This window comes from Sphaerodactylus townsendi, linkage group LG10, assembly GCF_021028975.2.
Source record: "Sphaerodactylus townsendi isolate TG3544 linkage group LG10, MPM_Stown_v2.3, whole genome shotgun sequence".
NCBI classification, from domain to species: domain Eukaryota; kingdom Metazoa; phylum Chordata; class Lepidosauria; order Squamata; family Sphaerodactylidae; genus Sphaerodactylus; species Sphaerodactylus townsendi.
In genome coordinates, this window is record NC_059434.1 from 39,153,273 (window position 1) to 39,175,998 (window position 22,726).

The following is a 22,726-nucleotide window of genomic DNA, read 5'->3' on the forward strand; positions in this document are numbered from 1 at the left end:
CTCTCTAGCAAGATGCCACATTGTTGAGATCACCACAAGAGATGAATCTCTGCCTTGCTAGATAAGCGCCATGTGGGAGTACATGGTGCTAAGCAATGTAACCAAGTTTGTAGTAGGATAGAAAGCTATTCTTTATTTTATTCCATGTTAACCCTTCTTATTAGTAAGAAATCTCATTTATATTAAAAACAGCAACTGTCTCATGGTCTCTTATTCCGCTACTCTGCTAAATATTAAGTAAATTAACCTAACACTTTTTTAAAATCACAACTGAGGTGTTGTCTCTCTGTATCCCACATCTGTAGGTAAGTTTCATTTTTACTGTGTTCCTGTTGCCTGCCACTTTTAGGGAAAGAGACAAAAACTTGTTGGAATGCTGTGTAAGATGGGAATGGATGTGCTGTCATTTGGGACACTACCAAAGAGACCGATGCTGCCCTCATGTCTTCCATTCTCTTCCTTACCCTTCGTGAAAAGACACATCAACTGTTTGTGTCCATCTACTTTGTAGAGAGGAGGCTGAGGTTTCCACTTTTCCTAAAGTTAAAAAAGAAAAACTAGCATACATGCAGCAAACCTAAAGATTACTATTGAAACAAGTTAAAAGATTGAGATTTTAATTTCACTTTTGATCCTTTTTAGATTTTCAGAAAGTTACTTTTTCGATTACGAAGAGAGAGCAGTGGTGGATACCAAGCGATGTTGGCAAAGAGAGGAATTGGATACCATCATTCTGCTATGTCATCCAAACAAAAGCAATTTGTGGAGATGTTATTCAGAATGGGATATATTCGGGTTAGTAAATTGTCCTCATTCAAACTTAAAAAGCACATTTTCAATGAAGCTTTATGTAACCCAGATAAATAATTTCAGGATAAAAGAAATAATTTCAGGATAAAACAGCATACCTAATATAGTAGAAGTATCAGATTTTATGTATAAAATAAGAATGATCTACACACTTGTAGTGTCGATATAAATGTAGGTAAGTTTTTAAAACTGTTTTGCCCTGCTTGAAACTAAATGAAATAAAATTAAAACTAAAGGGCATCATTAGAGATGTGAACTTTAAAAACTGTTTTCAGCAAAGCTCTTTAAAAAATATTTTTAAAATTTTCATTATTCCCTGTGCTTAATTTCTTTAACACTCAACATTTGTTCTTCCCCTTTCCCGCTCAGTGCTGGGATTTTCCCTGCAAGCCACCCAACAAATTGCTGCTAAAAGCTGACAACATATTTACTTCTTGATTGACCTAGTTTATCAAAGAAATCTGTTTCAATAAGATCTGCTTAATAAGAACAAACAAAACCTAGCTTTGCTGTTTGAAAAGCAGGTTGGCACAGTGACCAGGAGAGCCTTTCATCACCTGCATCTGGCTCACCAACTCTCTCCTTTCTTAGAATCATCTGATCTGGACATGCCAGTCCATGCTTCTGTAAACTTGTATTTAGGCTACTGTAAAATGCTGTATTTTGGACTGTTCTTGAAGGCAACCTGGAAACTGCATCTAGCCCACAATGTGACTTCCCAATCACTATCAAGGCCCAGCTGATAGGAACATATTTCTTGCCTACTTTGAAATAGCTACCTTGATCTTGGAAACAAAAAGTTAAATTGAAGCCCTTCATAGCTTAGGATCCATATGTTTGAAGGGCTGCCTCCTCCTTCATCAGTTGTGGTCAACAAGCCGCCACCTGCAGTCTGCTCCTGCACTCAGACAGGCCAACCTGGTATCAATCAGAGCCTGAGTTTTTTCCATGATGGTTCCCAAAATATGATATGAGGAAATGAAGGGAACTCCCCTGCTTAGGCTTGCCAACTTCCAGATAGGGTCTGAAGATCTCTTGGAATTACAATTGATTTCCATACAGCAGAGATCAATTTCCCTAGAGAAAACAGCTATTTTGGAGCATAGTCTGTGTAACATTATACCCTGCTAAGATCCCTCCCCTCCCGAAACCTCATGCTCTTCAGGCTCCACATTCAAATATTCAAGAATTTCCCAACTTGGATATGGCAACCCTTTGTCTTATTAGAAAATGCTGTAAGGTCTATTTGCTTGCCAGTGCTTTTGATGGGCTAGAACAGGCAAAAAAATTGATAGGGTGGGAGGTATTGGAGATTTGTTATTGTGGTGTTAACATGTAATGTTTCATGTATTGTGGTGTTAACGTGTAATTACTGCAAGCTGCCTTGAGCCAAGATGAAAGTTAAATATTTTAATTTTAAAATGACAATGGTTTTCTTGCTGTTGTTTTTTTAGGTTGTTACAGCAACTTCAACATTGGCATTAGGCATCAATATGCCATGTAAATCAGTTGTTTTCTTGCAAGATTCTGTCTATCTAGATGCTTTGAACTTCAGGCAGGTATGACAGATAACTGTGGCATAGTAGCTAAGGGCGTGGTAGTGGTTAAGAGCGGATAGACTCTAATTTGGAGAACTGGGTTTGTTTCCCCACTCCTACAAATGAACCCTGCTAGATCACTTTGGCCTACTCACAGTTCTCTCTGAACTCTCTCAGCCCCACCTACCTAACAAGGGAAAGTTGCTTTGACGTCCATTAAGGTTGAGGAATGTGGGGTATAAATCCAAACTCTTCCTCTAAAATATGTTTGTTTCTTATGAAAAATGGAGGAAAAGAAATGCAAAATAGAAATTATTAATTTACATATCTTTATATCTATAGATAGCTCAGTAACATGATGTTTATAACCAAATGTGTGTTTTTCAAGATGTCTGGACGTGCTGGAAGACGAGGACAAGATTTGATAGGAAATGTGTTTTTTTATGGCATCCCTTTGCCCAAGGTTCAAAAACTGATGAAATCCAATGTGCCTGAACTTAGAGGCCAGTTCCCTTTGAGCATCACTCTGGTACTGAGACTCATGCTACTGACTGCAAAAGCTGAAGATAAAGCAGATGCCAAAGCAAAGGTATATAAGTAGATTCTTGCTTGCCTGTCTTTTACCCTGTCTTTCACCTGACACTGTTAGGACCTAAGATGAATACAAACAATTAATACAACAGAGAGGCAAAAGGACCCAGAAGTAAGCAGAAGAAAGAGACAAGGCAAAGTATTACCTATAATTTTCTAAATAGGGGAGTTGTTGGGGATGGGATTAAGCTAGGTGCATATTCCACCAGCAATTCCAGGCAATAGATTCAAAAGGAGGTGAACACACAGAGTGAGACTGGGGCTGATACGCATGTGAGAACCAAGGGTGTATGTAGAGTTGCCAACCTCCAAATGGTAAAATAAATGAAATGGCAACATGGATGCAATATCAAACCAATACTTCAAAGAGCTGTGTTGAGGCAATAAGGGATAAGCACAATATATAATGTAATAATAAACTGAAATAAAGTTCTTTGGATGCTCACAAAAAAATTGAATGGTATTTTTTTTCTCAGCCCAGAAATATAATGCATGACAGGAAATCAATTACTCTGTTACTCTGTGTGCTAAGGGACTTCAACCCAAGACTTTGGGAGCAGGCCCATCAGGGAACACTGAGCCTTCCATCTCCATTGTTGTTGACTTTCTGGGGCAGGAAGTGGTGCCTCCAAAAAAGGCACATGCAAAGATCTGGAACCTAAACAAGTCTGCATCTTGGAGCACATCACCCTTACTTGCAGGACAATGCTCACCTCCAAAAGGGGCTTGCTCTCTTGGGAGTATAATAATTCCCTTGAACCATCAAAGCGAGAAAGCTCCATTGTTGTAGGAAGACAACAATCGGGCAGGGAATCGACCCTATGTCTTGCCTGTGGTTACCTTCACCAGAAAGGGACCACCAGACACGGACTGAGAGAGTGTACTCCCCTGGGAAGTGATCCCATGTCTCCCCAGCCTCATTGGTACACTGGACCTCTTTGCTCTGGGCAAGGAATGGCAACACCCCTGTCTCTTTTCCTTGGATACTTACAACATCTCTCCTCAAAGGAGGAAAGTATGACCTCAGCCCCCTGGAGTCTGGCAATACATTGTGCCATATGTTGACACAGTGTGGCCAATGACACAAGCACTGACCCTCTTCTATCAGCGAATGCAGTTAGTTCAGAACTTGACACACAATTGGGCCCAATCCAGCCTTTTGTCCTTGAGATCTGAACCATCGATCCCTTATGAGTTGGAGTCTGAAGGGGGCTTAGATAATGACTTTGATGGCAACCACTAACACAGGTTGCAATACCTCCCAGGGAAGCACTAAACACTGTCCAGCTTCAGCAGAGATCCGCAAACAGTATGTAGATCAACTTGTCTGAATGGCCAAAGCACTTAACCTAGAGTTCATCCACAAGATCCCCAAAGACACTTATTCCATCCTTGACATAGTGGAAGAAGTCAAAACCATAGGTGAAGCTTCTGACAGTCAATGGGATCACTCACATTGCTGCAGCGATCTGGGAAAAGCCAGCCTCTGGGGCAGTGTTTACCAGGTAGATTGAAACCTTGTCTAAACAGTATGCTGATGACTCACCATCTCTTGCCTGATTCCTTGGTTGTTAAGGTGATACTTGCCAAGTCCAAACCAGGGTTTGTTATTGCCCCGCTTGAAAAAGATGGGAGGAAGTGGGATGCCCTGGGGCAGCACATTTATTCAGCAAGGGCAATGATACTTAGGGTGGCACATTACCTTGCAATGATGGGCCATTATCAATATTATTTATGGCAGAAGTTTTAACCATTCATAGTCAGTTTCCAAGGGAGTCTGATCCATTGCGCCTCCTACAGGCAGAAGAACTAAAACTGACTAAGTCTGAGATTAATCCTGAAAAACATGTGTTGGACTAGAGGTGGTAGCCTCCAATATGGTAGCCTCCATGCCTGACTGTGCTTGTCTGCCTTGCCGCAGGATATCAAAAACCAGGTCAAGGAATGCCCTTTCAGTGTTTCATGAAATTATCCAGAGTTTTATCTGGATTATATTGTAGTAGTGGATTATATTTGTAATAACTCTGTTGGATCAGAACTGAGATATACAATCTTTGGCCTGTAATGCTAATTACAATAGAGAATCACCAGTTGAATTTGTATTGTAAACTATCTTCTTAGGTTTTGTTTTTTAATTTGCTACTGACATGCAACAGAAGCAACCTGATGAGCTTGAATTGTGAAATATGTTTGTGTTCATTTTTGCAATCTGTTTCTGTGATCTAACAGAACTATTGGAATGATTATATGTTTGCGAAGAGTAGTGTTTTGTTTATCTTTGTGCAACTGCTACTGTGCATTAACAAAGTTATTGATTTACAGTCATGCATTCTGTTTCTATGTGTTGTGAAAAATACTAATCAAATTTTTTGTGAGGATCCAAGGAACTTTATTTCAATTTCTTATTACATTATATATCGTGCTTACCCCTTATTGCCTCAACATGGTTCTTTGGATATTTGTTGACCCTCCAGGTGGTGGGTGGGGATCTCCTGGAATTATGACTGCTCTCTTGGCAACAGAAACCAGTTAACCCTGTGGAAAATGGCAACTTTAGAAGGTGGACTTTATGATAGTATACTCCATTAAATTCCCTTTTCAGCACAAATCCCATTCATGTTCTACCTTTCAAATATCCAGGTATTTCCCAACCCATTTGGCCTAAGAAAGAATAGATTATGTAAAACCTGATCTGTATTGAAGCATGTAGTATGTACCAGGTAACCTAATTGGGGAAGAGTTTGGGGTATCTCCCATGAGGACAGGAGTCTTAACTCTGAATTGGGGAAGGCTACTGTCAAAGCTGGGCAGAAAAGTTTTAAAAGGTGGATTAATTTTTTTTTATTTTTCAAAATCTAGGTATTGTCAGTGTTGAACCACTCACTGTTATCATTCAGTCAGCAAAGAAACAAGGACATATTGAAAATATATTTTATCTTTTCCTTCCAATTTCTTCTCAAGGAGGTAATTTTGAATATTAAGATCAACCTTTGTCTTTGCAGACAGTTACTTTACAGGACCATAGGACTTTACAAAATGCTAAAACCAAATATTTTCTTGCTCAGGGATATTTGGATCAAGAAGGTATGCCTTTAGGGTATGCTGGACTTGTCAGTCATCTTCACTATCATGAACCTTCAAATTTTGTCCTGGTTGACTTTCTCACTAAAGGCTTACTCCACAAATTATGCCAGCCAGTTACTAAAGGTAAGGCATAATTCATCCAACAAACACTACATAAACCGTATTTAGGTGTTTATGAAATAAACAGATGGAATATACCATATTCATATGGTAAATTTATGCTGTAAGCCAGTTGCTGGTTTCTTTTATATTCTAATTTTGCTGAAAAACAGACCTCAGAATAGAGGTGATTAAAAATATAGAGGCTGATTCAGTTCTCAGTACTGAATTTTATGGAACAAAGTTAAAGTCAGTAATCCTGAAACATCCAAGATTTCAATCCAGAGCCAATTAATCTCAAAGGCCTCATTTGCCACTTCTTGGACCAGTTGGAAGCCCTTTCAGACATAATCCCAATCTAAAGTATTATGGGAGAGTACCTTGGTTCAGTATGGAGAACGACAGACAAATAGATTTTTCAAACAGTTTACCTGGCTGCACTGTTGACCATATTCACAAAAGAAGTTGACACATTAATTATCACTCAGGGATTCAGAAAAATGTCCCAATCTGCTGTTTTCTGAAGATACAAGATACTTGCTCTCAGGCATCTACTTTCTCTTTTTTTCATCACAAGATCAGTGAATGTTAAACTTCATATACTTCAAGAATTTGTGAGAAATGCAATTCTGGGTGGAACCTTCAAAAATCATTGCTGTCACTGTATCAGGGCAGGTTTGCATACAGCCTGTACTGTTATCAATACATGGCTCTCTATTAGCATTTTCCTAAATCCCTCAAGTCTTCAACAAACAAATCACCCAGGTGATTCATCTCCATTTTCAGGCTATTCTATGACCATAAGGATTTCCTGGATAAAGTGGATTAATTTAAATGACCAATATGAAAGCTTTTAATTTTGTTTCATTAATGAATCTATTCTGGTCACCTAAATTGATGCCCTATGCTGAAGTGACATGCAGAAGGGAGGGATCCATGTAGTTCTTCTGATGCTGTCAGTGTTATTTAAAACAATAATGTATCTTTCTGGGCCACCTTGCTAGGGTAGGACAGTGCTGCAGCATCTTTACAGTCATCTAGAGCCTTAGGCTGACCCAGAAAATACAAATACCCCCCCCTTCATTTTCATATTCAGAGAAGAGATGATAAAAGGTCAAGAAGAAGAAGCAGCTTGATCAGACTCAGAGGAAATAGTTGCTGAAATTTCTTAAAATACAAAGGTACCCTTTGAAGGAAGCTCGTCCTACAAGCAAATAATTCCTCAATTGCTAAGATCATTTCAGATGATAAACAATGATCAGTATTTGTGACAAAAAAGGGAAAATATTAAGAAAACCTAAGAAATGCTAAAACCATGTCTAACACAACAATGGAGAAGAAACTAATTTTCATCCTGAGTTAAGTCTAAGGGCAGAAACTTGTATTCTGAGTCTAACATATCTCTAAGCAAATATTCAGTCACTGTTTTTAAGTTATCCAGGATATCAGCACAATATCAGACAATGGTTAGCTCTTGCCATAAACAAATATTGGCAAAGAAAACTAGGTTCCTGAAACCTGGAAAATAGTAAATAAAATAATTTAATCTGATGGATGATTACAAGACCCAGGACCAACCCCCACCCCCCCCCCCACTCCCCCACCCCACACACACGGGGCTTAGGTTTATAAGGTCTGGGATTGTGATCAAGAAACAGTTCATGTTTTTCCATCTAACCTACTTTGGCAATTAAGGAGACAGGACTCACTCTTCAAAATCAATAGCTATGATCTATTTTCTCATTTTTAAAATATTTTTCTCTCATTGTGGCCCCTGTATTATTTCTTCCAGTTGCTTTGATACTGCTCTTGATTCCTGCCTTGGAGACTCCCTTCCATGTCCTTGGTCAAAAGTCCAGATGAAACCCAAGAACCTCCCTACCAGTCTCCCAGGGCCAAGAAAGGGATGACCATAGCTCTGTGTGAGACTAGTGCAAGTCATCTCTGCCCCTCTAGATGGCTGCTTAAATCCTAGATGGTGTGAATGGTAGTAGCAGGAGCCTGTTCATCTTATTTTCCCCCTTCTATTGGGGCTGTTTGTTGGGGCTGTGGACAGTTGTGGCTCCCTCATTATTGGGGTTTATATGAATTTATTTTGGTACATTCTGTTTCTGACTCAGACAGCCCCCAGGGGCTTTACTACAACACAATTTCCATAAAACAATAAATTTGGGATAAGCGATTGAGGATATAAACCTGCTATTCTCTGGGGATACTGCCTTCTACTAGTGAGCTTTACTTTCCGCACAAGAGGAAGAATGTATGTTGGGGTTCTGTGCATCAGTTTCTGCATGCAATGTCAACACAGCCACACTTTCAAGGGCAGCAGTATTTGAGTCCAGATTGTTTCCCCCATAGACTACGATGAGAAAGGAGAAAGCTTGACAATATTCCACTTCAAGCAACAACCAGACTTAATGTAAATTAAAAGTAAAAGAATGGCACCCAGGTGATGTAGCTGATTGTTTATGAAACGAAGAGACTTCAAGGCATTACTGCACGCATAATGTATGGAGGTCTGGATTGAGGCTGTAATGTTTACATTAATTTGTCTTATCGAACATATGGAACAGATATACATTCTATCTTATACAGGTTCAGCTATTTTTTCTGAGGATGTAATGCAAACATTAGTGCTGGTGCTTGCACACCTCTTTGGAAGGAGACATCTACCACCCTTTCTCACAAAATTTAAGAAAACATTTGTCCAGTCAAAGGTAAAGGTAGAAAAGTTGCTTCCCAACAGTAAAGGCTTTGTGCCCTATTTTCACACTTTCCTAATATGTGGATGAAGTGCTGGTAACTGAATGGATTGAAACTTATTCCAAGTAAATCAGAGGTCCTATGGATTGTATATAATGCTAAACTGGGACATGTGTATAGCCTCTTCAGAGCAGGGTTATGTTCTCTCTGAAACAGCAGGTTTTTAGTTTCAGGATGCTTCTTAAACAGAGAGTGGAGGTGGTAGGAAGGACTTTTAACCAGCTAAGACTATATGCCAGCTACACCCATTCTTGCTAAAGTCAGACCTGATGACAAGTGCACAAAGCAAAAACATATCAAGAGACAAGCAAGCAGGAGCCATAGCACAAGGCAGGATCAGGAGACTCAGTGTTCAGCAAAGCAGTCATTTGTACAGGCATGTGGTAGAGATGTTGCTACCACAGGACATTTCTTCTTTGGCTTCTATTAAGCCAGATGCTCACCTAGCAGCTGGAGATGTTATGCACCTGGCTCATGCATCAGACCTGCTCCCGAAAGCACTCCTGGTCATAGCTGAGGCCTGAAGAAGAAGAAGAGTTTGGATTTATATCCCACCTTTCTCTCCTGCAGGAGACTCAAAGGGGCTTACAATCTCCTTGCCCTTCCCCCCTCACAACAAACTGAGGTAGGTGGGGCTGAGAAAGCTCCGAGAAGCTGTGTCTAGCCCAAGGTCACCCAGCTGGCGTGTGTGGGAGTGTACAGGCTAATCTGAATTCCCCAGATAAGCCTCCACAGGTCAGGCAGCAGAGCTGGGAATCAAACCCGGTTCCTCCAGATTAGATACATGAGCTCTTAACCTCTACGCCACTGCCTGGAGACACTGAGCAGCCAGGCAAGCACTGTGTCTCCTCTCATACAAGTCGCTGTACAGCTTTCTCCTGCACTGCTTCTGAGGGTCAAAAGATGCCAGTGTCAGGTCCCTTGCATCTGGTTTGGTGCCAGGGGGCTGAGGGGCTTCTGTGCCTATGCCTGGCTGCAGCTGTGAGTCTGGTCCTGCATGAACTATCCCCTCATCCTCTAGTACCTCTGCCAATGGCTGAGGAAAGGTGTAATGCCAGTGTCTCATTTGTCCGCTGAGAAGTCCTCAGAGACATCTGCCATAGCTAAGCCCAGCTGGGCTGTGACACCTGGCCACATTTACACATGTCTTAATAACACTCATATTGTACTACTGTAATGAGCTCAATGTAGAACCACTAATAGCTGAGAAACTTCAGCAGCTTCTGAATGCAGCAACCAGAATGTTAACTAAGGCTGTCCAAAATAAGCATGTTATACTATGCTGGTTCCCAGGTTGTTTTGTTACTCAGTTGAAAGTGCTGGTTTTTACTTCACCTGGACCAGAAAGACTGCATCTCCTGTATGTTGCTGCCCACATACTGAACTCATCCAGGGACTCTGTTGCTAGAACCCATGCTTCTACAAGTGCATTTGGTAAACACTTGCACAAAGCCATCCTTAGCTGATGCCATAAACTGTGAAATTACATAAAACAGGAGCTTCATAGATTTTATTGTCATATTGTTTTTATTTATTTTGTTATAAGCTACCTTTGTTCTGGTTGTTTTCATGACAGAGTGGCTTACAATCTTAAGCAGAATTATACAATGTTAAATCCATTGAAGAGTGTAAATCTGTTCTGGACTGTGCTGTTAGAATACCATAATAGCATGGGGGATATGCAGGAACTTGTGGGGGGCATCTTATTTTCTTTTGTTACCCTTCTCCAACTTTCCTTTCTCCTGGCAGCCTCTCTTACTGTTTTCATCTCTCTTTCCAACCCATCAGTTAACCCACCTTTTATCTGCTCCCATCTTCACTATATATGCCAGAATTATAATTGATCACCAGACTACAGATATAAGTACTTCTGGAGAAAATGGCTGCTTTAGGGTGGGGGTAAATGGTAGAAAGATCTGTTTTAGCTGCTCTAATTGCTGATCTATGTGCATCAACTGATATTAGGAGTGAGTTCCTTGATGGTTCTCTTGGACAGACCCAGAAATTTAATAGGAAGGGGACATGGGACATGGGATGTTGTCATGTTCCTGATGATGTCACATGTGGAAGCACAGCAATGTCACTGAATTGGGTTTGGTGATGTCACATTGAGTAGTTGTATTAGTACTGCACACACCGTTGGGTATGTATAGTGTTGCCAACTCCAGGTTGGGAAATTCCAAGTAATTGGGGGATGGAGGTAGGGTTTGGGGTCAAGAGGGACATCAGCAGAGCATAATAATATATAATTCACCTTCCAAAGCAATCGTTTTCTCCAGAGCAACTGGTCTTTGTTGTCTGGAGATCAATTCTGGGAGACCTTCAAGCCTGCCCCCCCCTTGGAGTTGGTATCACATGGTATCTGTGCATAGTTGCAGTCATGCAACTTCAAAGAGAAGAGCTATCTACAAGTTAAAAAAAATGAAAGTCTAAAATGTAGCTGAGCTTTTAGTGCCCATCTTTCCTTCCCAACTCTAATCTACATGTCATCACAAACAATATGTAGAAGTCTACTACACAGTATGACTTGCCATGAGGTGGGTTGGGGTTCTCTATGCATATGCATCTCAGGTTGAGAAAATGACATGGGGTGGCCAAAAATGCTCCTTGCTTTGTGTTATTTTCTCATGCAAATTATGATCCAGTATACTTAGAAACTTAGTTCCCATCAGTGCATGTCTGCCTCTTAGAAGATCTGAGCCATAGTGGGGGAACTAACTCATGGAAAAATGTATCAGCTCTTAGAAAAAGTAATATAATCTGCAGTATGGTATACCATCAGATACTGTGTATGAGTCCTTTGTTGGTATAATTAGTGTACCTACAGCCATCTCTGAAAAAGTATTGTTGGACATAAATAGAATTCAATATTGGGGGAAGGGGGAACGGGAAGAGCTGGCCAAGAGAGTAATTACTAAAATGAGAGACTCCTAAGGTATATAGATTTGTGTGGTTTTTGCAGGTGTTTCTGGAGGATCTTCCTGAGGAATTTGCTGCTGCAGTGAAAGCGTATAACAGTAAAATAGAAAACAACTTTGGTTGCTTTCTTCTCAGTGCTGCCAAACTGGCTGACATGGAACAAGAATATCACCTTCCGTTGTCAAACTTAGGTAATGCAATCATACATTTATCTATCATTTTTTATCCTGCCCTTATAAAGAGTTCAGGGCAATACATAGTCTACCTCTTTCATTTTATTCATAAAGATTTTTTCAGCTAAGTTAGGTTGAGTGACAGTGCAAGCAAAGCAAAGCAAAGCCTTTATTGGCCTTCCCCCTTCCTCCCCTCCCTTGCATGCCACCCCTCCCTCCCCTCCCTTGCATGCCACCCCTCCCTCCCCTCCCTTGCATGCCACCCCATCCCTCCCCTCCCTTGCATGCCACCCCACCCCTCCCCTCCCCTTGCATGCCACCCCTCCCCTCCCTTGCATGCCACCCCTCCCCTCCCCTTGCATGCCACCCCTCCCCTCCCTTGCATGCCACCCCTCCCCTCCCTTGCATGCCACCCCTCCCTCCCCTCCCTTGCATGCCACCCCATCCCTCCCCTCCCTTGCATGCCACCCCTCCCTTTCCTCCCTTGCATGCCACCCCATCCCTCCCCTCCCTTGCATGCCACCTCTCCCTCCCCTCCCTTGCATACCACCCCTCCCCTCCCCTTGCATGCCACCCCTCCCCTCCCTTGCATGCCACCCCTCCCCTCCCTTGCATGCCACCCCTCTCCTCCCTCCCCTCTCCTCCCTCCCCTCCCCTCCCTCCGTTAGAGATTAGGGTGGAGCCATCGATAATCATCAGATGCACCGGGCCCTTCCACCTCCCTCCCCTCCCTTGCATGCCACCCTTCCCTCCCCCTCCCTTGCATGCCACCCCTCCCTCTTCTTCCCTTGCATGCCACCCCTCCCTCTTCTTCCCTTGCATGCCACCCCTTCCCTCCCTCCCCTTCAGGGAGGGCTTAGACATATTTAAACTCTCCCATTGTGTCCCCTCACCCTTTCATAGATAGGGCTGTTTAGTGATAGAGTCCAGATTTTAAACCTTCTGTAGCGCCAGATTCCAGATTTTTAAACAAAAGCAACAAAACACAGCAAACAAAAACATTTTAAAAGCAAAAAGGATAGCCTCAGATAAATACATATTGTTACTGGCTCTGAATTATTTCCGTAACAAAGCTTTCAACCTGTTCACGAAAAACAGAATCAGAGTTATTCAACAAGAGAAATAATCTAATCAAATCTGTTAACTCAGATTGGAAGAGAGGATGTAGATTGACATATTTAGATCTAATTTTAGCAAATTTAGTTCAATGTAATAGCTGGTGAGTCAATGTTTCAACTACGTTAGAATAACAACTACATAACCTTTTAGATTTTTCCAGGTTATTAAACCTGCCATGTAGTAAGGCAGATGGCATGACATTGAATCTAGCAATTGTGAAGGAGCTCTCCTTCCAGAGCAGGGGTTAGTTAGAAAATATAAGTTAATTGGGCCATCATTGCGACCCTGCTCAGAATGGGAATAAAAGAATTGTGTGGGAGAGCAAGTCCTTTTTTTTAGCTGCTAGGAACTATAGTTCTGAAAATTCTCAATCTAAAGAGTCGGTCTTTAGCGGTAGTACGGGTTTGTGGCTACTGAGCAGGAAAGAGAGTAGAGTGATTCAAGAGACAATCCAATAGACACAATTTTATTTTCGATCAGAGAAAACCAGGGGTTAGCCTGTGTGTTTGAGAGCATTAAGGAAACAAGGGAATGTTCATATGGAAGATAATGAACACGCAGCCAAAATCTAAAAGCTCTAAGACAGGCTTTAAGTACCAAGGAATTTTGCCCAAGTTCCAACCATAGGGCTGCATAGGGGACACAGTTAGGTAATCCAATAATTTTGTGGAAAAATATGGATTGGAGAGAATTGAGTGAATGGTTGACAGCTTGTATCCAGATTGGAGCCCCATAAAGTAATTGGGATTCAATCTTTGCATTAAAAATCTTTAATGCATCAGGAATAAAAGAGTGCCCTCTGCTATATTTATTTATTTATTTATACTTTGGGCTTCTAGACCGCCCCATCCCCGAGGGGCTCTGGGCGGTGTACAGCAGATAATAAATACAATTTTAAAACATCATAAATAGGCTAAAACTTATAAAAGCAGCGAAAACTAGCTAAACATTAGCATTTAAATGTAAAATAAATATAGGCATAGGTGTAGGTGGCGCCCGGTGCCTAATATTAAATTCTTCCACCCCAGGGGAGAGAGAAGCGGTAGGTTCCTAGATAGATGTTATAGGCCCAGGTGTAGAGGCCCGTGGAAGAGCCAGCGAAAGGGAATGCCAGGCGGAAGGGGGGGGCCAACGGAAGAGATAGCCAGCGAGGAAAGGCACCATCAGCGGCTGGACTCTCCAGAGGCCGGCCGGAACAGCTCCGTCTTGCAGGCCCTGGGAACTGCACCAAGGTCGCAGGGCCCGAACAGCTTCAGTGGGAGAGCGTTCCACCAGGCCGGAGGCCAGGGGCTGTAAAGGCCCTGGCCGGTGTGGAGACCAGCCGCATCATCGAAGGCCAAGGGACCCAATACACCAGTAAGATTGGCCTCTACCCGAGCAGAGCAGAAGAGGCCCGTGTAGAAGGAACATATATGGGGGTGATCGCGGTCTCGAAGATCACGAGGGTCCCAAGGCCGCGTAAGGGCCTTAAAAGGTCAACACCAACACCTTGAAAACGATCCGAGGAACGCTCTACTGGGAGCCAATGTAGTGCGAGCGCAGAAGCACGGAGGCTGAATATGGTCCCAACTGGCGCTGCCTGTGAGCAGGCGCGCCGGCGCATGTTGGACCAGTTTCAATCTCCGGATCGAGCGCCAAAGGCCAGCGTAGAGCGAATTACAATAGTCTAGCCTGGAGGTGACCGTTGCGTGGATCACAGTGGCTAGGTCCGCTTGGAAGAGGAAGGGGGCCAGCCGCCGGGCCTGGCGAAGATGGAAAAAGGCAACCCGGGTTATATGGGCCACCTGGGTCTCCATAGAAAGAGACGAATCCAGGTGGACCCCCAGGTTACGCATAGAAAAAACGGAGGATTCCAGAAGTGCTAGATAATGACTGGGTAAGTATTGCTTTTTTATGGGGGATCCATGAAAGATTGTGTGAAAAAAGAAGGCCAAGGTATTTAAAATGATTGACCTGTTCAAGAAGGACATTGTTTATTTTCCTATCATATTTCTTCAAGGATTTGAGTGACAGTGACTGACCTAGGGTCACCCACTGAATTTTATGATGGGGAAGAAGCACAAATATGTGCGGGTGTGAATAGTGTAGTATAGATTATTCCTTTAACATTTCTATTTTTAAAAAGAATGTTCTGTAATTCATGACCTACCACCAAGCATTTACAAATAATAGGTGATCAATGTAGGACATCACTGTAGTACAGTGGTCTTTATTCCATGGGTCAGGACTCTTAAGTGCGGTGTGAGTCTCCAAATACCCACTCTTTGTTTTGCCAGTTTTTGAAAGGATTTACTACTACTCTCCATACTGCTTCCTGTAGATTAAAAGTGGACCCTGAATCTAGAAAAGTTAGACCATTGCACAAGTAAATGTTTCTGTTTCTGTTTCTTTGTTTTTGTTCTAGAATACTTTGTTTTTTGTCCTGCCCTGCTGCCAAGGACTTACAGTTGCCAGATCCCCTCCATGGGTGGGGAACCTCTGCTTGGGCCCCTTCCACCCGACATCATCCAGCTGGCCAGTGGGGCTTTTACCAAGTATAAAATAAGACCTAGGTCTTGACATAGATGACAAAACAGGTTCTACTATAGAGTTTTTGCCCAAATATCAGAGCATCTCCTCTGTCATCAGCAACATAAAAATGTCAATGTGAAGGCCTCATTTTTGTTACCCAGCTTTCACAGGTTGTGAACGTATTTTTAAGGAATCTCCACCAGCTGCTAAGAGTGTAACAGCACACAAATATCTTAAAGTAGCAATGGGGAAAATAACTCGGCTTGGCAATACTAGAGGCAGGTTGGGTAGGGATCTTTTTAGACTATGTATACCAGAAACGGCTTGAAACGTATCTGCAGAGAATTCACAAAAGACCAAATTGAAGTTTAAATATTTTTATATAAGTTTTGGTTGCAAATAATCACACAGTGAGCTGTTAAGGCACATACACACAGTTCCTAATATAGATAGGGAGGAAAAGATAGGTGGGATGATAGTATGGGATTTGGGGAAGCAGGGGACTTATACGTTACTTAAATTCAGCTGAAGAAGATCTTGGAGAAGGCAAGGCTTCAAATGACCAGCATCTGAATCCAGGTGAAGAACGAATTCGTGTCTCACACCAACAAGACCAAGGGAGGTTCAAGTTAGCAATGAGCCATGAGCTTAAGGTGTGCAGGACTTTTATAGGGTGGATCGCTGGTTTGGCAGGAAAAGGAGACCCTTTGCATTAGGTTTCGTTTCTTGTTTCTATGCTGGTTGCAGGGCTGAGCTAATTAGCAGCTCTATCTATTGATCTACTTCCTGGGACAATGGGGCCAATTGGTCCTAGATTACATCAGTCACTCTGAAAGGCTTTATGCAGAGGCACTTCCTAAAGTCTCTGCCTTAAGTATTTAAATTTAGCTGAGGCTTGAGTGATTTAGGACGGGATCTTGTTGTTAGGGAGATTGTATCTGAAAGGTGGGGGAAATGCAAGAAATCAGCAATTGTTTGAGAAATGTTTCCTCAAAGGCACAGTGTCAGGGACTTCCAAAGAAACAGCTTAGCGAGGTGTGGTGCTCAGGAGTTCTACAGACTCCATTATGTTAACGAAGTACTCTGGCAGGGGGAGATAATCAAAGATGCATGTCCTTGTTATGAGACATCCAGATAATTGCCTGGAGTAACTCATAGATTTGCACACAGATTGTTTTGCCTTAGGCTTGCTTTCATCTTGGACACTCTGCTATCCACCCATACAAACAAGGAAACTGGCATTTTGCAGCACATAGCATGAGAAACAATATGAAATCCAATATTTCATAAGATAGGGTATACAGGGCAGGGTTACATTTTACAACTGGTAAGACCCCACCCACTCTACACCTTCCTCACTGGGTGCTAGGGGCACTTGGCAAACCTACAAGGACCCAGTGGCGTATCTGCCAGAAGGACATGGGTGGTCCCATGTCTCCAAGTGCCACGTGAGGGGGTGCAAAATCGCCCCACCCCCCACTGCTGGTCTCAGGCTGCAACAAGGCCCTGGGGGAGGTGCCCCGTCTGTCGCCAGCCCCCACAGCCTTGGTAAGGGGCCGACAGGGCCAGCAGCTGCAGGGACCAGAGACATCTGGAGTGCCTCCCCCTGGGACCTTGTCGTGGCCCGGGAGAATGCGATCCTGCCGCCGGGTGCCCTTGGGGCCAGGCTGAGGCCATCTGGTGTTCTCCTGGGCTACGGTAAGGCCCCGTGGGTAGTGCCCTGGCTGTTGCCGGCCCCTGCAGCTGCTGGGCCCCCTGCCCTGCTGGCCCCTCAATGAGGCTGCGGGGACTGGGCATGGCTGGGAGAATGCCAGACAGCCTCGGCCCAGCCCTAAGGGGTGCCCTGCGGTGGGCTTACAGCAGGTGCCAGGCAGTGGCTGACTGGGAGAAAATGGCATTCAGGGCCAGGCCTGCTCCAGTGCCCCTCCTGGTGGCAGTAAGTGGGGTGCATGAGGCGCTGGAGCAGGCCGGGTCCTAGGCATGATTTTCTCCGGATATGCCTCTGCAATGACTTCAGGGTGGTATATTTTTTTCCCCCTCAGATGACTCTTTGCAGTAACTCAGTGAAGTAGTTAAGGCTGAGAGAGTAGTTCAGTGAAGTAGTTAAGGCTGAGAGAGCTTCGATTCACCCAGCGGGCTTATGGTTGAGTGGACATTTGAATCCAGATCTTCTTAGGCCTACTTTGACCAGGAGATACTGCAAAGTTATAAGCAGCTAATCATTTTCCTTAGTGAGAGTTTATGTGTTTATTATATTTGTATCCTGCCCTTCCCAACAAAGGCTGGGCTCAAATTTTCAAACTCAGATATTTCTAAATGAAGTCCATTATACTAGCCAGTATTAGGATGGTTAACTCTGACTGAAAAATTCTGAAGATTTGAGGGCAGTGCTTGGAGCAGAGTTTGGAACCGGGAGGGAATTAAACAGGCATATAACACCTGGCTTCTCCCTCAATTAGGAGAAAATCTTAAGCCCCCTCTCCTCCTCACTCATGATGTTCATCATATCAATACTTTGCAAATTGTGTTCATGTTCTCATAAATTTTGAAGGATTTCTATGAAAAGATCAATATTGATTGGAACAACTATCCCTGGAAAATAGTTTTCCCAACAGTACCAATCTCTTTCTACAATATGTAACTACACAAAATGGCCACACATACTACTGAGGAAATAGGATAGCCAACATGCCTTATTCTAAAAAAAATGGCTTCTTAAACTTGAACAAACATAGTTTTAAAATGTGCTAAGAATTTATAACAAACATGCTGGGGGCTCCTCAACATACAAACTAAATGGGAAAGGATCCCTGAAGACAGACAGACTGAAAGCCACGGCCAACTGTGGGTTGGGAAATTCCTGAAGATTTGATGATGGTGACTAAGGAGGGCAGGGTTTAGAGGCAGGTGTGCTTGTGGTGGTGTCATGTCATCAAGTCTGTCCTTCAAAGCTGCTGTTTCCTCCAAGACCCGTTCCGCACAGGCCAAAAACAGCGCCTCTGGAATGGTAAAAACACCATTCCAGGAGCCCCATTTGCACAGTTGCCACCTCTACATCGAGGCAACACTGTGCTTCCCTCCCCCCAACTGCCGGGGAATTCCTGTTTTCCTGCCTCCCTCGATGAGTGAGGCATTTGGGAAACAGCTTTTAGGCACCTCCATTGTTTCCCTGACTTACTTTCTGTCCCTGCGGAGCTCCACAGGGACAGGGGGGCATGCCCTTGCTGCCCTTCGACCCCTGCCTCTCCATCCCTGCGGAGCTCCACAGGAGGTGCCTCTTCAGGCTGTGGCAGCTTCAGGGCCACATGGGACCATGCAAGCAGTCCCAAAGCTCCTCCAGTGTGATTTATGCCAGTATGCAGCTGTGTCTGGCTCATTCAGAACAGGCCCAAGAGAATTGACCTCTGCAGTCTGGAGAATCCCAGGTCAGTCTGGGAGGTTGGTAACCCCCCACCCCCAAAAAATACACTGATGTAAATTTTAATGGCAATATGGACAGAAATTGTGTAGAAAAGACATGGTATTAACACTGTAATCAGGCGAACAGTGCTCAGGTTAAGGGGTAGTTCTTCCAAGGCCTGAAATGAAAATAAGGCTTCCTTATTTGAGATGGTACTACGTTTTATGACGAAGATTTTGATACAAATAGTAAATTAAGAGAATTTGGGCACAGCCAAACTTTCAAATCATTCTTTTAAGATTTTACAGGTACAGCCTGTGAAGATTCTGACTTGGCATCTCATCTAATGAAAAGCACTAAAAGAATAACAACGATCTCACCGTTTGCATGCCTGTATGGAATGATGGACCAAGATTTGTTCAGTATACATAGTGTTGAGAAGGTATTTTTACTATTTTTAGTAAGATACTTTTGACTATCAAATATCATGATGGTTTTTTTCCAGCCTGTTTTAGAGGCAGAAAATTTCCGTCAGTTTGATACCTTTTTTCACCTGCATACACAGATTACTATGGCTGATTTTGCACTTTACAAATGCCCCGTTGTTGGCATGGGAAATGCCCTGGCACAATGGGGAGTTCCCCACAGCACCCAGTGCTGCAGCGTTTCTGCCATGCTGATGCACCGGCACCACCCCCGACTTTGCTAGGGGACTTTCCAGAACAGCAAAAGTTGAGGACCATTTGGAATGCACCTCTGTTGCTCCAGTGGCTTCTGCTGCTTGGCAGCAGAATGAAACCATTTTTCCTGCCTCGCTGCTCTGTCCCATCAATGAATGGGCACCCTCCCCTTGCAGTGGAATAAAAAACATGAAGGGAGAAATCTTGCAAAACCTTGCAAAAACCTTGAGAAACCTTGCTGAAAAGCTGCATGTGAAGCCGCTGCAAACTGGAGGGCGGCGATTCTAAACTAGGAGTTTAGATGGGGTGGAGAAGAGTTGGAGTACTGCAGTAATGGCGAAACTTTTTGAGACCGAGTGCCTAAATTGCAACCCAAAACCCACATATTTATCGCAAAGTGCCAATGCGGCAATTTAACCTGAACAACCCCCTCAAGCAGGGGCCAGCCTGCTGTAGCCTCTAGCAAGTCCCACATGCACCGCTCTGCACCTCTCTAGCATGTCTGCTGGCTCTGCCCCCCCTCCCCCTGGCAGCAGCCACCTGGAGCACAGGCACCAGGCCCACCAGCCGAGTCCTCCCTGCTTGCTGAGATGCACACACATCAAGTCCAGCGGCCCAGGCCAGCCTAGATGTGTGTGTGTGGAGGGGGCCGATTCTCCCCCACACATGATGAACTCTGTGTGCATGTGCCCACAGAGAGGGCTCTGAGTGCCACCTCTGGCACCCGTACCATAGGTTCACCACCACTGGAGTACTGCAATTTAGACTGGGGGGGGGGAAGAGTTGGAGTATCACAACACATGCTGGGATTTTAGATGGGGGGGAAGAGGTCGCCGATTCCCAATGCCTGTTTTGTGCGGTGTCAATTAAATTGGTGAAAGTGAGTGGGGGGAGTGAGAGGGGGGAGATTCAGCCTATCAGAATGTGGGAAATGGAGGTTGCCTGCGCATGCATAGAAGACATTGCCGAAGACCTCGCAGTGCAAGTGGAGGAGAGCTGGGGAGCAGTGCAAAGTCAACAGCAGGCTAAAGAACGATGCAGCAGCTGTGCTCCCGGATATAGCACGAGGCGTTTTTACTGTGCAAAATCAGCCTGACTGTTAACCAGCTGTTTTGTTATTGTTGGTTGGTTGGTTTACAGAAGATGCAGACTTTTTTCCATTTGGTTTTATAAACTTGTATTCATAGACACTCAGATAAAATTCCAAGAAATGGTAACTTCAGACATTAAAATTAAACTGAAATGCCCCACATTTTGTCATGTAGTGTACAGCTGGAGTTCTCATAAGAACATAAGAACATAAGAACAAGCCAGCTGGATCAGACCAGAGTCCATCTAGTCCAGCTCTCTGCTACTCGCAGTGGCCCACCAGGTACCAATGGGAGCTCACATGCAGGATGTGAAAGCAATGGCCTTCTGTGGCTGTTGCTCCTGAGCACCTGGACTGTTAAGGTATTTGCAATCTCAGATCAAAGAGGATCAAGATTGGTAGCCATAAATCAACTTCTCAATGTGTCACAGTGCCTGCTAACACCTTCCCTGGTACATGTTAAGTGTGTTTAGAATGTGAGTAGAGTCACAATATTATTTGTTAGGGTTACCAGGTCCCAACTGGAGGCAGGAGATGTCCTCCTCCCAGCACCATTCAGTCAGCCAGCAGGAGTCTTACTAGTCATAAATTGAGACCTCACCCTGGTTGCAGCTGGCATGTTAACACCACTTCCAGAGGTGACATCATATCACTGGTAAAAACATTTTTGCCCAAATACCAGAGTGTCTTCCACATCAATGTCAACATGATGATGTGACTTCTGAAACCAGTTGCCAAAACATACCGATTATTTATACTAGTTTGTTGTTTTTTACTTCTGTAAAACCAATATGACAAGCAAAATATATCTGCAGATTTTCCAATTCTGCATAGGAGGGATCTGAATTTTTTCATACTAGGAATGCTCTTTGGAGTAACTATTATAAGTGCAGTTGCCATGTCATGAAATGGAAATTCATACATATTCTATTTACCCATTTTTATTGGTATATGAAAATCACTATAGAAGAAAACACAGACATACCAGTGTGAAATGCTATCAATGTTATGTGATGGTCGTGTTTTCCAGGCAGTATTTAGGACTCTTGGTGTTAATGCTAGTAATGCTCCTGTGCTTTGGATTGAGAAATATGACAACCTTGGAAGAAAATTACCACTCAATGCTTATGCCCTTGATTTCTATAAGCATGGCTCCTTAAAAGCACTGTTGGGAGATAACAGGTAATTGGGAGTTTGGGGTGGGTGGATATAAATTCATCATGATAAAATATAAACACTACATAATTATCTTGTCTAAATATGATTACAAAACACACTATACAAGTGTGTTGCATATTCCAGTATTGCATATTCCAGTGTTGCATAATCCCCAGATTAATCCCTTTCATACCAGCATCACAACCAAGTTTTAAGAATTAATGATTAATCTTTAGGACAACATGGGAAGGACTCATCTAATTTAGCAATCCAGCAAGCATTTGTTTGCAAATATTCTAAGTGACTCTAAGGCCATTTCCTCATGGCCAGAGCAGTGGGGCTGCATCAGCATGGTTCTTGCTGATGCAAGCTCTGGGACCCGTTCGCTACGAATATGGCCCTGTGTTGGCTAATGCAGCAAGCAGAGCAGAATGCATGTGGCTGACACAGTCGAATACCCTCCCTTACCTCCTCCTGGCTTCCGTCACTCTGTAGAGGCCAGGGAACATGCCCCCATGGCCAGAGCAACGACTGCAGGGACGGAGGCCAGAAGGCGTGTCCCCTGGCCTCCACAGAGCGACAGAAGCCAGTAGGAGGTAAGGAGGCATTTTGGGCTGGCGCGTGGAAAACGCTGCCTTCCACCCACTGCTGTTTGCATGGCAGTGGGTGTAAGATGCTGCTTTTGAAAAACCTCATTCCCTGAGTGAGGTTCAAAAGCGGCATTTTTGTGCTGCTTGGGTGGCACAAGCATGGCACTGCTGCAATGTAGCAGCGCGTGCTGTGTGAACAGC

The 22,726-nt window shown here is 43.6% G+C and overlaps 1 protein-coding gene across 1 annotated transcript in view; it reads left to right on the forward strand.

The window, feature by feature from the left end:
- Positions 1–22,726, forward strand: part of DDX60 (DExD/H-box helicase 60) — a 114,780-nt gene that overhangs the window by 64,772 nt on the left and 27,282 nt on the right. The window contains exons 26-32 of the mRNA XM_048508734.1: positions 643–795; positions 2,265–2,369; positions 2,737–2,937; positions 5,799–5,903; positions 6,005–6,146; positions 8,718–8,839; positions 11,848–11,995. Coding sequence (XP_048364691.1) covers positions 643–795; positions 2,265–2,369; positions 2,737–2,937; positions 5,799–5,903; positions 6,005–6,146; positions 8,718–8,839; positions 11,848–11,995 — 976 coding nt within the window. The remainder of the gene's footprint in view (positions 1–642; positions 796–2,264; positions 2,370–2,736; positions 2,938–5,798; positions 5,904–6,004; positions 6,147–8,717; positions 8,840–11,847; positions 11,996–22,726) is intronic.